Source organism: Babylonia areolata, chromosome 27 (genome assembly GCF_041734735.1).
Source record: "Babylonia areolata isolate BAREFJ2019XMU chromosome 27, ASM4173473v1, whole genome shotgun sequence".
In the NCBI taxonomy this organism is placed as follows: domain Eukaryota; kingdom Metazoa; phylum Mollusca; class Gastropoda; order Neogastropoda; family Buccinidae; genus Babylonia; species Babylonia areolata.
This window is the reverse complement of record NC_134902.1, coordinates 36,021,007-36,038,506: the sequence shown is the minus strand read 5'-3', so window position 1 is coordinate 36,038,506 and position 17,500 is coordinate 36,021,007. Positions and strand designations below refer to the sequence as shown.

The following is a 17,500-nucleotide window of genomic DNA, read 5'->3' as shown; positions in this document are numbered from 1 at the left end:
TATTGCCAGTTTAAAACTTCATACACACACACACACACACACACACACACACACACACACACACACATTTATTTCCTCTCTTTTTGCCAGCAGCAAGAATCAGGTTTATCCAGAATCCAGTGTGTTCCTTCCAGGTGGGAGGATGTTCCAGGGGGCCTGGTGTTTGACACGGCATACCTGGACTCAATGCCGGATAGCAGCGTCAACCCTGCAATGCCCTTGGTGGTCAGCTTGCACAACACACCCGGGTCAAACCATGACCTGACCCCTGTCCTGCAGGCCTTTGCCAAAAGTGGCTGCCGCGTGCTGGCTCCAGCATTTCCAGGTCACTGTTTTCACTGTTTTGATATTATGTTCATGTTGGTTATATGTGTGTGTGTGTGTGTGTGTGTGTGTCCAGATTTAAGTGTGGGAGGAAGGTGGCAGAATGGATAAGCCTCTCATCTGCCAGTACAGTGCTCTTGAGTTTGTGTGTTCGATTCCCGCTTTCACCCTTTCTCACAAGTCTGATTGGAAAATGAAACTGAGTGGCTAGTCATTCGGATGAGACGATAAACTGGAGTCCTGTGTGCAGCACGCACTTGCCACACTGAAAAAGAACCCATGGCAGAATTCTTAAGAAGAAATCCACTCTGATAGGTACACAGATAACATGCATGCACTTAAGGCCCGAGTGGTATGTTGGAGTATGCTGCTGTCAGGTGACATCTAGAGAAACTGAAACTGAAAACTGAGTATAGTCAATTAAGAAATATGGATTTTTAGAGTTAGTGAGCGCAGACAGACTGACTGACTGACTGAAAAAGTGCAGCCCAGTTTCAGTTTCTGTTTCTCAAGGAGGCGTCACTGCAGAGGCGTTCAGACAAATAAACCTACACCACATCTGCTAGGCAGAAGCCTGACCTGCAGCATAACCCATCACGCTAATCAGGTCTTCAGTGAATGCATGTGTTTGTATACTTGTCAGAGCAGATTTCCACAGAATGTTCCTAGAGTACAACACACTTGTTGCCATGTATTCTTTGTTCAGTGCACTAAGTACAGCATGCTGCACACAGTACCTCGGTTTATTGTCTCATCTGGGTGACCAGATGCTCAGTTTGATTTTCCAGTCAACTTTGGGAGAAAGGGCAAGATCAGGATTCGAACCCAGACTGTCATGGACACTGTATTGGCAAATAATTGTCATAACAATTCTACCACTTTACTGAGGGTCAGTGTTTTCATATTGTGTCAATGCTGGTTTTGTTTATACATGTGTGTCAAGATCTGAGCATGGTCAGTTAACTAGAAATATGGATTTACAGAGTTATTGAACACAGACAGATAGAGAGACAGACTGACTGAAACATGTAATCCAGTGCAACACAGTACAATACAGTATTATACAATCAGCACAATGAATATCACTTTATTAATCTGTTAGAGGTTGGGGTTTTTTGTTTGTTTGTTTGTTGTTGTTTTTTGTTTTGTTTTTTTTGTATTTGTTCAGAATACATATTCTTTAAAAAAATTAAAAAATAAAAAATAAAAAATAAAAAAAAATAAAAAATCCCTCGGAAATATAAGCATACCTTTCAGGCTTGAAAGCTTCTCTCTCTTTTTTTTTTTTTTTAACAGACACTACATTCAACTTTTTTCTTTTTTTTTTAATTCAGTTCATTTTGAATAGACATGTGCAGTAAATTCAAAAGCATATGCACACCCCACCCCACCTCATGCCTTTTTATTCTCAGGCCTCACCTCACATGCATACTCTGACACATATGCGTGCACATGCACATGTTATGTGCCCAAACATACCCCCACCCCCACCCCCCCACACCCCCCCCACCCCTCCACACACACACACACACACACACACACACACACACACACACACACACACACACAACACACTCACACACACACATTCAGTCATGCACACATGTGTACATACTGACACTGAGACACGCACACACATCTAATCATGTGTAATAAATATATTCTTGTCATTTCATATAGTGTCGTATCACATTACATCATTTATCCTTGAAAAAGTTGTATAGACCACAAATTCTGATAATTTTGTAATTGTTATAATTTAGGGGGTTTTGTGTTTGTTTTGGGTTTTTTTTTTGTTCAAATAAAATGTTGTATGTAAAAGAAAAGTAGATGAAGTGAATAGTGATTCCAAATTAATTATGTGTGTGTGTTTGTGTGTGTGTGTGTGTGTGTAGTTAAGCAATGTAATACGCATAGTCTTTGAATCTGTTTTATCCTTTTCTGGGTATAATCTTTTTCGTTTTTTGTAGAGCGCTTGAGTTCCCTTTAAGGGAGGAAAGCGCTCAACAACTATTCATTATTATTACTATTATCATTATAATGAAATGTTGACAGGCACAGGGCACACAGAAGGCATCCTTGCTGCCTACAGTGATGTCTTCTCTCACAGCACCAGCGAAAAGGCAGAGTTTGTCCGGGACTTCCTTGCTGCGCTCGATGTGAAAAAGTGTGTGCTGAAAACTTTCTGCTGGACTGTTTAGTGTTGGGAGCTCTGTGATGAAGTGTTTGTGTGTATGTGTGTGTGTGGGTTTGAGTATGAATGATAAAGTCAGAATTTTATATCCAGAAGGTACATTGAATTTGCAACGACTGGTTTTGGGGGTTATTTTAATATCAAGTCATCCACAAACAAAAGTACAAAAGGACTTTAATGTGCATGACTGTTTTTCCCCGCTTTGCAGACATAACACTTAATGCTTACATGAATTATTGGATCTTAAAAATGTGCATGCTGACAAGGATTACAGGACCTTTTACATGCGCGATTGATCTCATGCATGTGTATACACATGAATGGAGTTCAGGCACAAGCAGGTCTGCACACAGATTGACCTGGAAGATCAGAAAAATCTCCACCATAAACTCACCAAACGCCATGACTGGGATTTTCGTGTCTCATTATTTGTTTTTTCTAATAAATTGTCAGCAAACCGCGTTTGAATTGGCAGCTTGATGTCATTTAACTGAACTGTTTTTCACATTCTCCTTTCTCCCTCAAGTTCCTCAGTTTATTTGTTCGTTTGTTTAAACAGCTCAATCAAAGGTGGCACTGTCCATATTTTTATTTGTTCATTATGAATCCTGCATCCAGGGGCTGTGCAATCATCAACAGCCATTGAAAACCATGATGACTTTGTGGTCCCTTACTCCACCATTGTTTTGAAGCTTGGATGTACAGATACTTGTCTCAAATATGTTGCATTGTGAAATGTTTAAAGACACCACATGCTCTTGTCAGGTACTTTGGCCTTGATTCTGTTTGTTACGATTAACTGAGTTACCATGTGGTGTATTTGTATTCATATTGTATTCATATTCATATTATTTGAAGTGTGGATATTGTTAAATTAGCATCTCAGTGGGTCATGCATTGGATAGTATTCAATAACACAGCCACAATGTGGGGTATTGTTGAAAATGTCTTACCAGGTCATGCATTAAATAGTATTCAGTGGCATGCAGCCATGTCTGGGTATTGTTATGTTAGCATCTCACCAGGTCATGTATTGAATGGTATTCAGTGACACACAGACATGTGTGGGTATTGTTTAGTTAGCACTTTACCAGGTCATGGATTGAATAGTATTCAGTAACCCACAGACAAGATATGGCAGTGTCTTTATGTTAGCGTCTTACAAGGCCTTGCATTGAATAGTAATCTGTAACATGCAGACGTGATGTGTGGGTATTGTTAAGTTATGGACTCACCAGGTCATGGATTGAATAGTATTCAGTAAAACACAATCACAATTAATTTGTGGGTACTGTTAAATTAGCGTCTCACCAGGTCATGCATTGAATAATATTCAGTAGCACACAGACATGATGTGTGAGCATTTTCATGTTAGCATCTCACCAGGTCATGCATTGAATAATATTCAGTAACACAGCCACAGTGTGTTGGTATTGTTAAATTAACATCTCATCAGGTCATGGTATGAATAGTATTCAGCTGCACGCAGACATGATGTGTGAATATTTTCATGTTGGCGTCTCACCAGGTCACGGATTGAATGGTATTCAGTAACACGAAGATGTGATGTGTAGGTATTGTTTAACTCTTTCCGGACGAAGGAATGCTCACGCATTCCTACACAAAACGTATTCGGATTCGGACGAAGGAATGGAATTGCATTCTCCGAAAGTAAAATTCCATCACGCGCTGTACACATGATTTTGTGATTAGCCAAGCAGAGTGTGCTATTCTGGGTCACTCCACAATTGAACAGTATGATTGGTCAGCCTGGCATGTGTGGCCTGTCTCGCACACATGCTGACAAAGTCACTGACCGGTTGTCTGCTCGCATGCCAGCCTGTTAGCAAGGCGGGCTGTTCTCAGAATGTTGTGAAGCGAACAAGGCAGTGACGGCAACGTTTTAGGGTTGCCGAAGTACTTGAAATGCTACACACTGAAGGGTCAGACATTGAAGAGGTGGATGATGACGAAGAAGAAAGTGAATTTAATGCAGAAACTTGAGAAAGCGAGCATGGGTATGGTGATTCAGGGTGAAAAATTGGCAGTATTTTCTACACATGGCAAAACTGTAAAAATAAGATGAGAAATTTGTTTGTTTTTATATGTAATAAACCAGTTCTGAAAGTTTCATTTTCTTACACAGTATTTTTTTGTATTTTGGGGGGTTTTCCAAACCCTTACAAATGGGCCGTCTGTGGGGAAAAGCAAGGGAGAAAACTTGTCGTCCTGAGTGAGTTAATTAGCATCTTCCCACCTGGCGTTTCAGGGTGGACCTGCTGATTGGTCACGGAAGTGGGTGCTACCCAGCGATGCGGCTGACAGCAGGGAAAGACACGTCCACCCTGTTCAAGTCCACAGCCTTCCTGTCGCCCTGGCCCCACTGCAGCTTCAAGTCAGTGCACCTCCTGGAGTGTTCTGCTTGTGCATGTGTGGGTGGATGGGTGTGGGTGTGTGGACTCTGTTGTGTTGAACTGGATTGAATGGTATTGATTTTGTTGTTTTTGTCACAACAGATATCTTTGTGTGAAATTCAAGTCTGCTTTCCCCCAGAGAGAGCACATCTCCATAGTACAGTGCCACCCTTTTCTTTTTCTTTTTTTTTTTTTTTTCTGTCTGCAAGTGTAGTTGTTTTATAATCAAAGTGGAATTTCCTTCAGAGAACCCTTTTCTGTGTTGTCTTGATTTGTTTTGGGTTTGTTTTGTTTTGTTTTGTTTTTTGTAGTTGTTTGTTTGTTTGCATGTGTGTAGTTGTGCATGTTTTGGGGGGGGTTTTTGGTTTGTTTTTCTGCCTTTTGTGTTACAGAGAAATGACTTTTTTGTTTAGTGTGTGTGTATATATATATATATATATATATATATATATGTGTGTGTGTGTGTGTGTGTGTGTATTGAATGTTCTTGTGATGCAGTGTGTGCAATTTGTTTTCTGAGCCAGTTGAACATTTGCTTGTATAGCCCTGGATTAATGGAAATTGTTAAGTACTTTTTGTGTATCATTGAAATGAATGAGTAAGTAAATAAATAACTGAATAGACATATAACTATGGATACCTGTTCAGCACTCTGTCCAGAAAACTACTCCAGGTGCTTTACGAAACACACGGCGACTTTACACACACCACATTCCATCCAAGTTGCATGCACACACACACACACACACACACACACACACACACACGAGAAGGTGTCAACAAATAGCCAACCAAGTGAACAAACCGCTGGTCCACACAGAGGGACCAGCCAGAAGAACCTGCTGATCTTGCTGCACGACATGTGGGAGCGGCCGTTCTACCGACCCATGGCCCGGGCCCTGTCTAGACTGGTCACCAACACCCCCAACACCACTGCCCTGGAGAGAATGGCCATGGTCTACACCCTCTACAACCTCAACTTCGAAGAGGTCAGGTGTGATTTGGTGGGGTTTTGTTTGTGGTTTTGATTTTTTTGTTTGTTTGGTTTTTTTTGTATGGGGAGAGTCTGTGGTCAGGAAGGAGGGTGTGTTTTTATTTGTGTGTGTCTAATTGCGGGGCGGGGGCAAGGGGAGGGGGGATGTGTGTGTGTAACTATTGTATGTGTGTGAGCCAGCGTGAGCCCACCTCTAAGAAACTGCGAGAAGACTACTAACTAGTTGTTTGGAAAAGAAAAGAAATAACATTTTTGAAAGAACTGTCCTGGAAGCCTCAGTGGAGCCAATTCAACATCAAAATTTATGTGTCGTTGATGTCGGGAGGATGCTTTCTTCTACCTGTGCTGATCCCAGGTGTTGTCTTGAAAGATGACGTAGATGTTTGTTTTGGACACACAGTGCTTGTTCGTGATATTTGTTGGATAGGTTTTTTTTCTTTCTTTTTTTTTCTTTTTTTTTAATGTGTGAATTTGATTGCCATCTTTGCATTTGGCAGAGAAAATGTGAAAGTTGTCTTCATAAGATTTCCATAATTCTCTTGTATAATGTACCCCATGCCCCATAAAGAATAAAAGCAACAAAAATCTTACGGCAGTTTTTAAATTGGGGGCTTTTGTTCTGATTACTTCTTATGCATATGACAAAAGTTGTTCTGCAAAATTTTGTTGGTTTGGTTTGGTTTTATTTTATCGTCAGGGGCTTTCACTTTTATTGAACAGTGTGTTGTATGTTGTTGATCATTCATGTGTAGTGTGTTACGTGTCAAGCCTGTGTACATCAAACAGGGGATTACTCTCTGCATGTTTGTGTGTGTGTGTGTGTGCGCGCGCGCATGCATTTGTGTTGGTGTGTATTAATTTTATGTGTGTGTGTATGTGCATGTTTGTGTGTGTGCACACATGTGTGTGTGTGTGTGTGTGTGTGAATGTTTGGAGCAGAGCAGGGTGGGATAGTGGAAGGAATGGTTGATGTTTTGATTACCTGTGACAGCCAAGCAGAAAGAGTGCTTCATTATGACAGAGGTGTTGATGGATGGGAGGCAACTCATTGTCCCATACTTCTTTACAATGATAGCCTCCCCTGCGCATCCCTGATTTCTTTCTTTTTCAGGTTTTTTTTTTTTTTTTTTTTTCATTCTTTATTTTTCCCTCCACCTCCTCCTCCTCCTTCTTCTTTTCTTCTTGTTCTTCTTCCTCTCCTTCTTCTCCTTCTTCTTCTTCATCTGTTATTTTCTTCTCTTTTTCTTTAGCTTTTTTTTTTTCTGTTCCCTGTATGATTTATTCATTGTATGTTTTATTTCTTTTCAGTTCTGTCCACCAGATTCGTATATGTTACCTGGGATAAACTACAGATTTATTCCCCCCCCCCCCCCCCACCCACCCACCCCCCTAATTTTTCCTGTTGCCATATAGGTAGGAGGCTTTGGTCTTGCCCTGGACACTCAGAAGTTCCCCCGTGTGATGTTCTTTGCTGAGGACGACTCGTTTGTGGACGCACAGCTGTCCTACCAACTGGCCGAGATGATCGGCATCGGGTCTGACTGTACTCATCGCTTCACTGGACAGCTGGAGAGAGGTCGGTGGGTGGGGTGGGTGGATGTTTCAGTTTCAGTTTCAGTAGCTCAAGGAGGCGTCACTGCGTTCGGACAAATCCATATACGCTACACCACATCTGCCAAGCAGATGCCTGACCAGCAGCGTAACCCAACGCGCTTAGTCAGGCCTTGAGAAGAAAAAAAAAGGTGAATAAATAATAGATAAGCTTACATAAATAAATAAATAATAATTATAATATAAAAAAAAGGTAGTAGTAATGATAATAATAATAAAATAATAATAATAAATAAATAAACAAGACAACAATGATGATAAATAAGCACATAAATGTAAAACATGAAGACACACATTCACACATACACCCACACATGCATAACAGATATGCACCAAACATGCAGTTTCACAGATATGAAAGCACAGTCAAATACATATAAACGTACATGAGCTCCAACACACACACACACACACCACACACATTACCCTGCACCTCCTCTACCCCCCTCCTCCACACACTCATTTCTAGTCTATGTATCGCAGCTTCCACGGCACACACACACACACACACACACACACACAGATGAACACTTACTTGTACAAGCACACACACACACACGCTCATATCTCCCACATCGGTGGGTGGATGGATCGGGAGTAAGTGGGTGGTGGAGTGGGTGTGGGGGCAGAGGGTGGGGGTGTTGAGTGCGTGTGTGTGTGTGTGTGTATAAGGGGGTTATGTGAGTTTGTTGGGGGAGGGGCGGGGGGTGGGGGTGGGGGTGGTCATGTGTGTGCAACAGAGAGAGTGTGTATGTGTGTTTGTGTGTATGCATGTGAAAGTGATGCCCAGTGTGTGTCTGTGTGTTTGTGTTAAATGTTTCCAGCGTGTGTGTATTTTGTATGCTTGCATAGGACAACTGTGTCTGTAAGGAAAAAATGTCCGGTGTTAGTGTGTATTTTATATGGTTGCGTAGATGTGTTTGTGTGGGATTTGTATGTATGTTGGATCAGGAGAGGGGGCGTGTGTTGGAGAAAGAATGGGTATGCATGCTTGTGTGTGTGTGTGTGTGTGTACTAAGATTTTGATAGGGATTCATTACAGCCGTACTGGATGCATTTCTCAGTAACTGAGGAAATTGACTTTTATGTTGATGCATTCTATTTTTGTTTCTGTGGGTAGATATAAGTAATGATGTATTCTGTGTTTGTTTGTGCGGGTAAATAAAAGCAAGCGCGTGTAACAACAGTGTATTATCATTGCAACTCAAGTTGGCCTGTACTGTACTTTCACAGTTTGTGTGGCATGCATGATTATGATATCGTAGTAGTGCATCGTTGTTCTTGTTTTGCTCTTATGTCTTGTTCCTGCCCTCACCGCTGTGCATTTAAAAGACCACCCTGGTCCTGTGTTTCACAGACAAAATGGACCACTTCCCCTCCTGCCTGGTGTTCGACAAGGGAGGTCAGCACGTCCACTCGCAGCAGTCAGGGGTGATAACTGCTGTGCTCTTCAACCTCTTGAAGTCCGTCAGGCCCGGGTTTGTGGGTGTGTGACATGGTGGGGAGGAATGCGTTCAGTGCCTGGACAGGAGTGGTTTTATTTGATTGAATGTGGTGCATTGAATATAGATGGGGGTGGGGCGGGGGGAGCAGGGATGACGTTCACCTACGTTCATCTGCTGCAGTCTAAGCGCTAGCAGTCCACAGGGAGTGTTAGATTGCCAGGAGGCCACACACCAGAGGAGACCCTGCACTGCTGCCGAGTCATTTCAGTGGTGTTTGGTAGTACCTGTCCTTATTCAACATAACGCAGGACACCGCCTAATAAGCCCCATACTGATGATGGTTATTGTTTAGTCACAGGACTGGGCTCAGTAAGCATACCCTGCAAAGTGGTGACCGCTGTCACGTCCCTCCTCATGAATCTGCTGCCACTGAAGACCTTGACAGGAACTTGCACCTAGCATTGAAGAGAAGGTGGTTCAAAACCGAGGTCAACATGAGAGCAGGGCATGATGATGGTATGATGATATGGACACTTATATAGCACCTATTCTCTGTTGGAAACCAAGCTCTTTGCACTTTACAAACTTGAGGTAATATGTACAACAGGCTGCCTACCTGGGTAAAGACGACCGATGGCTGCCATTGGGCGCTCATCATTCGTTTCCTGTGCCATTCAATCAGATTTCAGGCACACACACATACACACTCAGAGAAACATATAACATTCTAAGCGTATGACCAGTTTGTTTATTTACCCTGCCATGTAGGCAGCCATACTCCACTTTTGGGGGTGTGCATGCTGGGTATGTTCGTTTCCATAACCCACCAGACCCTGACATGGATTACAGGGTCTTTAATATGCGTATTTGATCTTCTACATGCATATACACATGAAGGGGGTTCAGGCACTGGCAGGTCTGAACATATGTTGACCTAGGAGATCAGAAAAATCTCCACCCTTTACCTACCAGGTGCTGTTACCTGGGACCCTCAGGTTGAAAGTCCAACGCTTTAAACATTCGGCTATTGGTGGCTCTGAAGACCTTGACAGGAACTTGCCCCTAGCATTGAGAGAAGATGGCTCAAAACAGATGTCACCATGAGAGCAGGGCATGAAAGGCCTCAGAATCTGGGACAGTTTTTTTCTGTATTGATGATGAATGAGGATGATGACGATGTTCAAAAGTTTGGATGTGATGTGGTTTCAGTGACAAACTCATGTTAATTATTTTGACTGTAAATTAAAGACCTTGACACTTTAAACTGCTGTTCAATTTTTTGCCTGCAAATTGAAGATCGTGGCACAGATTTGTTGTTGTGCTGTGGCCAATAAATGAAACAGTTTTGACACGGACTTCCTTGAGAACTCAACACCATGTAAGTGGAACATGAAGGGCAATTGTGATAATGATACTGGTGTTGATGTCCACTTTGTCATAACTGGATAGGATAGGTGTTACTTTTCCTTTCAGAAAAATATAGTTTACACATACTTTATTTTAGGAGTTTGCGTGCTAGAATTTTTCTTTTTAAATCTTTACCCTTCATAAGCATGCTAGAATTTTTCTTTTTAAATCTTTACCCTTCATAACCAAAACATCCCTTGGCAAGTAGTTGTCACTGAGCATAAAATAGGCTCGGCTCTGAAAGCGCAATATTTCTTTTTCAGTGCAACTTCTGACTGTCAGTTTCCAAAGTCTTTTTCTGCAACAGTTCTAGATTGGATAGCCTCTCAAAATTCGCTGGTGTGTCAGGTTTATAGACTGACAGACTAAGAATGTTGCTGTCGTTTGATGTAGACATGTGCATTTCTCTGCTTACCTTTTTTTTGGTGGTTTTTTTTTTTTTTTTTTGGGGGGTTTTTTTGTTTTTTTTTGTAGCGGTGGATTGAGTATGGTATTTGTGCTCATTTATGCAGTGTGTGTGTTTTTGAGTGATGAGAGGAGTTTATGTATATGATTGGTGTGTATGTGTGTATTAGTATCAATGTTTACATCGCTTGTGCATATGTGTGTGCTTGTATTTGTGTGTGTAGCGTGTGTGTGTGGAGAATATATGCTTGACTGTTCTGTCTCCCAATCTGACCAAGGCATGCAACATCAACAACAAACAAACAAACAAAAAAATGCAGTTCTCATTCAACCAAAAAGTCAGCTACCAAAGTCAGCAAAAAATAAAACAGATATTTTATTTCAAATTCACACCAGTAGCATAAAGTCTCCCACAGCATTTAATCATGCCAATTACATTAACAGCTTGGTATTCTACATGAATTTTTCAAACACAACTTGTTTGCATTATTCTTCATTGCTGTCTCCATCTGAAAGTGTGTATTCAACATTCAGTAGTTTTAGTCTGCTACATATTCACTTATCTACTGCGTTTGTGGACTGCAGCCTGCATGTTCACTTATATGTTTTAGAGGGCTGCAAGTGCATGACCATTTTGACCCTATGGGTATGAGGTAGCCATACTCCATTTTCGAGGGTATGCATAACTACCGAATGCTGACATGGATAACGGGATCTTTAACATGTGCGTTTTATCTTCGGCAAGCACATACACATGAAGGGGATTAAAGCACTAGCAGGTTCTCACACCTGTTGACCCAGGAGATTGGAAAACTCTCCACCTTTAACCCACAAGGCACCGTGACCAAGATCTGATTCTAGGATCTTCATACTGACAGTCCATTTCTTCAGTCAACAGGTTGTTGCACCTATACAGTTTGTTTGTCAAGACAGCTGTGGTGGTGGTGGTGGTGGTGAAATGTCCTCCACACCCACACCATCCCTATGTACGAACTATTCACACAGCACTCAATTAACCCCTTGAGTGCCCAGGATGGAAATTTCCGTCCTGTTGCATGCAAAAATCTGCCCTGCGGTGGAAATTTCCATCCCATCATTGTAGGAATTTCCTTATCGCAAAATCATTAATTTCATGTGCAACTGTCATAAAAGTATAGTTAAAATATACTTTCTTTTAGTAGTTTACATGCTAGAATCATTTTTTAATCATTACCCTCCCTGACCAAAGCACCCCTTGGCAAACAGTTGTCACTGAGCATGAAACAGCCTTGGGACTGAAAGGGTTACAACTGCTGTGAACAGTTCAGACACCTGTGGAAATCAACTTGAAGCCAAGGCAAAGGATTTCATTCTGCCTATTTTTGTTTTTTTTACAGTATGCATGATCATAGCTTCCATCGTAACTGTTTTTACCACCTGGTTAGCTGAAATGTTTCGACCTGTGTGTGTGTGTGTGTGTGTGTGTGTGTGTTTTGCATATGCTGACTGTCAAACCATCTGTGTGAGTGAAAACAAGTCGTATATGTGCGTTTCTGCCAAATATTTCCCCACAGTTTCAAAACACTTCAGCAGCAATACAAAGTATAGTGACAGCTGATTATTTCACAGCTAACAGTTTTCAAAAACCTAAGCGTAACAAAAGGATTTTTCCCCCCGCAAAGTCCAACCATTAATTCGCAGTAGATACATTCAGATTATGGACAGAGTGAGATCATGAAAATGGAATGTCCACGTATCCTTCTTGATTGAAAACAAAAGTAGAAAAAGCATCCCAGTAAATGATAATCCTGGTACACAAATGTCAATGGCATGGAGCCTGAAAGAGAGTACCCAGAAAAGGTAAGTAAAACACAGCGAACAGTTATTACCTGACACTGATAACATACGTAAACAACTGACAATTATTCCTCTAATGTAATTATGTCACTTAAAAAAGAAAAGGACATCGTCACTCATAGTACCACACTGTGATGAACAAAGGTTGTAAACGCACCAAATAAAAACATTCAGATTAAAATATGGAAAGTGACAATGTTATTATGAGGAGGAAACGAAGGGGGGAGGGGAGGGGAGAGGCATACAGTAAAACCTCAAAATAACAATCTTGAAAACATCATGAAAAACATATCTTCGTAGAAATTGGTCTTTTTCAAGAAGCAAACAGTTGCACACACACACACTCAGAGGACTGATAATGATAAATGAGCTGACAATGGTTTGATTGTTCATGCAAAGTATAAGACAATGGCACTATTTGAAAACTGATGAATGTTTTGAAACAATTTCTGAAACATTGATTCATTGGCAGGAAAAGTTTATTTTATCCACAATAAAACTGACACATAGGAATAAATTATCGGTGGCAATATGAAATGGAAGCTATACTTTCATTATCATACATTGACAAAATGCAGTGCTGGAAATAATACAAATGGCCACGCCTACAAATCTTTCTTTTTATTTTTAAATTCAAAATGACAATACTCAGTCCACACATATGGAACACTTGTAGATTCTGTCAATCTTCATGAATATTTAGGCAGAAAATTCTGCTTTAAGTACACAATCAAACACTGTAACACTCCTTTCAAATAAATTAAATTTTTTTCACAATCAATCTTGGTCGCAGATGACTAAATGAAACGAAGAACCATCAAATTTGGATGTGTTGTGGGTGAGGGGTAATGGAGAGGAGACTGTAAGTAAACATACACCTCAGAGGAAAACACATAAGAAGCTTTCAGTCATATATTTACTTAGCTAAAAAGTTGTCAGTACTGGTGAATCAAGAATATGAAGCAAGTCATTCCACTCCCATGACAAGAAACGGCAAAAAAAAAAAAGAGGTGGATTTTTTTTCAGCTAGTAGCTAGCTCCTATCCAGAGCTGAATGTGCTATGGGCTCATTTTGGAAGACTGGGACCACACAGTCGAAGGTTTTCCACATCTTTGGTAGTGTTGCTCAATTTTGCTGACCAACACTACAAGTGTCTGTATCTCTCAGCCTGGCTAACGCTGGGATCATTATGTCAAGTGGTCCCAAACCTAAATGGACCCCCACAAAATCATTGTCATCACCCACATCAACATTCATCATCAGTGAAACGGAAAACAAAATGTAAATATATAATTTCAAATATTTTTTTTTTAAACAGCGTAACAGTATGAGTGAAGAAGCCATAATCTGTCACAATATAGGGTCATCATGGGGACGGGATCATTGGACAAAGGGATTTGTTATCGTTCTTTTCTGTCCCATCACCTGCACAGTTTCAGTGGCATTATTCCCATGCATCTCATCTTGCCCTCCCCTCCCACCTCCACAGCCACACCCAGGCTCATCCGCTGCAGTCTCAGCGCCAGCATTCCACAGGGAACTATGTCACCAGGAGGACACACACCAAGAGGAGACCCTGCACTGCTGCCAGTTAATTTGGTTGTGTTCAGTAGTGCCAAGTCTGATTCCTCTTATCATGATGATGATGATAATATGGATACTTATATAGCACCTATCCTCGGTCTAAGACCAAACACTAAGCACTTTACACAGCCATTTGCACAACAGGCTGCCTACCTGGGTAGAGCTGACAGTCAGCTGCCTTTGGGCGCTCATCATTCATTTCCTGTGTCGTTCAGTCAGGTTTCAGGTCTGCACATGTACTGACCTGGGAGACGGGGAAACATCTCCAGCCTCAACCCACCAGGTGTGACGAGGATCGAAGTCAGGAAACTTGGGCAAGAATCCAGCGCTCTAACCATATGACCCAAACAACCGCTCAGTTGCAGAGCCAAACTGAGTAAGCATCCGAAGGTTGTTCGTTATAGGAATTTCCACTGAACTGACAGATCCAGAAGACTGCAAAAGTGTTGATGACACACAGAAGAAAATAAAAGGACAAAAAGATTAAAACTGAAATTTCTGGTGCTGATTTTCTTTCAGGCGGGGTTAGCATTTCGAACTACCCGGAAATCTCATAAGTGCAAACATGGGATCACAACAAATGTTCAATATATATATCTTTTCTGTCATGATGAGAAACAGCCTCACTATTCATCTGGAAGCATGCGTTATGGTGACACATATCACGTTCAAGCTGTCTGCCCTTAGGCCGTGTACACCCTCATTAATCCACACAAGCACAAACCACCATGTCCAATTACATCAACAAACACAGTAACCACTTCATAAACCCTCATGTACAGACCAGCTTTCATAAACCATGCAACCTCATATATTTACAGACACATATAAAAATATAATTTCAAACACCCTCATTATGTGTCTTAAAAAATTCAACCATACAATAGCACACACCTGCACAGAACACAAGTGCAGTCTTTCGGTCAGATATGCTCAAAATTCCCCCAGTGTCATGATTTGCAAGCTATCACACATAAATGTGTATCAAATCATCAATTTTATGAATAACATGCACAATTTGTCCTTACCAGGCAGAGCATAAATTAATACAAGGGAGAGCAAGGAGTCCAAATGCGAGCAACAAGGGGTGTGTCGCTCCATGATATGAGTGCTACCAACAGGCCCTCTCTGGAATGCTGAGAAGTGAACTGATTCATGACAATCTCAATGTGGAACTGATTCATGACAATCTCAAGGTGGAACTGATTCATGACAATCTCAATGTATCTGTCACTCTGTAAATTGTAATATACATGTGAAGCATATTTAAAAATAAATAAACTGTCTATGCTGAGCTCTTTTTTTAAACTTTTTTTTGTCAAGTGTTTGTGTTGTGGTGAGAGTGTGTGTGAAAGCTTAGGTTTCTGAGTGTGTGTGTGTATGTGCGCACATGTATGTATGTGCGCAGTGTGTGTGTAAGTGTAGAATCTTTGTTCTGCATCCAGACAGAAACAGGGGGACCAATATCAGGCATACCTGTCCAGAAAAGAACAGACTGCAAGTGCTGAAAAAGCCAAAATGGTATTAGAAAAATATGTCAGACAATGTACCTTCCACAATTTTTGTTTGTTTGTTTGTTTTTAACAGAAAATACTGCAGCAACCAAAACACAGAAATAATGTCCATGACACTGATGCATATTGCACAATGTGAGAATGATTATGCCTGTACACCTATAATCGAGTGAGCACATGTACATGTGTGACAGTGGCTGAGTAAAGACAGCTTCTTGTCATCTTCGTTAGTGGGCTGCAACTCCCACCAGTAGGTGTCTATGTAGGGATGTTTGGGGACTGGGGCGGAGGGGGGAGAGGTTGTTGTGAAAGTAATGTAAAATGTGAGCATGTGAAACTGAACAATACAGTGACTGGAAAGCATGAAATCTCACCAATATCCACACTAAGCTTTTGCAGGCCTGGAGCTTAAAAAGACTGGCGTGCTATGAACGTTATCACACAACAATCACTCATTTAAAAAAAAAAAACATAAGCACTACCAGCCTTTCTATCCATGAGCCTAACTAAAAACTGTGCTACCAATATTTATGAATGACAGGAGAGGGTGTGGAAGAGGTGGTAGTGAACAACAGTGACAGACTCATGATATACATACGTATTTTCACTGTGAAGGTTCTTCACTCTCTGCAAAAACCTTTTCTTCGCTCTCTGTGGATAAAACCCTTTCTTCACTCTCTGCAAAAACCTTTTCTTCGCTCTCTGTGGATAAAACCCTTTCTTCACTCTCTGTGAAAATCCTTAGTTCTGGTCTCACAGCATATCATCTGGGTTTTCTATACACGCCTTCCAGTGTCGTACTACACTGTGTTTATTGTACTGTCTTTGTCACAACAAACAGTAAAGAGTGGTTACTCTCTCCATTCACAAGGTATACTACTTCAAGTCAGTGCTGCTTACGCTACCGATTCAGCTAGCACACAGGTAAATAAAAGGTACACTGGAACAAACCCACACACTTCCTCATTGTCACAACAATTGTCTGAGTGAAATCCAGGCTGCTCTCTCTCCCCGTGGAGAGCACCTAGCCACAGTGCAGTGCCACTTTTTGTCTGTGTGTTTTGTTTTGTTTTCTCTTCTCTCATAGGTGTATATATTATGTATATACCGGTATATATGTATGTATGTACGTATGAGTGGAATGTTGGCCTAGAGGTAACGCGTCTGCCTAGGAAGCGAGAGAATCTGAGCGCCCTGGTTCGAATCACGGCTCAGCCGCCAATATTTTCTCCCCCTCCACTAGACCTTGAGTGGTGGTCTGGACGCTAGTCATTCGGATGAGACAATAAACTGAAGTCCCGTGTGCAGCATGCACTTAGCGCATGTAAAAGAACCCACAACAACAAAAGGGTTGTTCCTGGCAAAATTCTGTAGAAAAATCCACTTCGATAGGAAAAACAAATACAACTGCACGCAGGAAAAAATACCAAAAAAAAATGGGTGGCGCTGTAGTATAGCAACGCGCTCTCCCTGGGGAGAGCAGTCCGAATTTCACACAGAGAAATCTGTTGTGATAAAAAGAAATACAAATGAGATACATACATACATACATGCATCCATCCATACATCCATGTATATATAATACATACATATATACTGAAGCTAAAACCACATCCACAACCAGACAGTGGTAAAATGACAGATTTTAAAAAAAGCTAAAAAAAAAAAGCAACAAAACAAACCCCAGCTTGCAGACAACTCCACTGAATAACCTACCAAGCAAGCACGCTAACGACGCAAACACAAACACCAGAACACATCACAGGACTGA

The 17,500-nt window shown here is 41.2% G+C and overlaps 2 protein-coding genes across 4 annotated transcripts in view; one reads left to right on the top strand and one right to left on the bottom strand.

The window, feature by feature from the left end:
• The window catches only part of LOC143301632 (uncharacterized), an 11,900-nt gene extending 1,087 nt beyond the window's left edge, over positions 1 to 10,813 (top strand). The window contains exons 2-7 of the mRNA XM_076616056.1: positions 135 to 325; positions 2,380 to 2,491; positions 4,788 to 4,913; positions 5,753 to 5,921; positions 7,340 to 7,502; positions 8,895 to 10,813. Of these exons, the coding sequence (XP_076472171.1) occupies positions 135 to 325; positions 2,380 to 2,491; positions 4,788 to 4,913; positions 5,753 to 5,921; positions 7,340 to 7,502; positions 8,895 to 9,031 (898 nt within the window). The 3' untranslated portion in view covers positions 9,032 to 10,813. The remainder of the gene's footprint in view (positions 1 to 134; positions 326 to 2,379; positions 2,492 to 4,787; positions 4,914 to 5,752; positions 5,922 to 7,339; positions 7,503 to 8,894) is intronic.
• Positions 10,814 to 10,904: 91 nt separating this feature from the next.
• The window catches only part of LOC143301631 (N-acetylglucosamine-1-phosphotransferase subunits alpha/beta-like), an 82,675-nt gene continuing 76,079 nt past the window's right edge, over positions 10,905 to 17,500 (bottom strand). For 2 of the 3 annotated variants that reach the window (XM_076616053.1, XM_076616054.1), the window contains one exon: positions 10,905 to 17,500. This exon is cut by the window's right edge and continues 1,720 nt beyond it. The gene's annotated coding sequence lies outside the window, so the exon portion shown is untranslated. The other variant, XR_013057815.1, reaches the window with a different exon arrangement.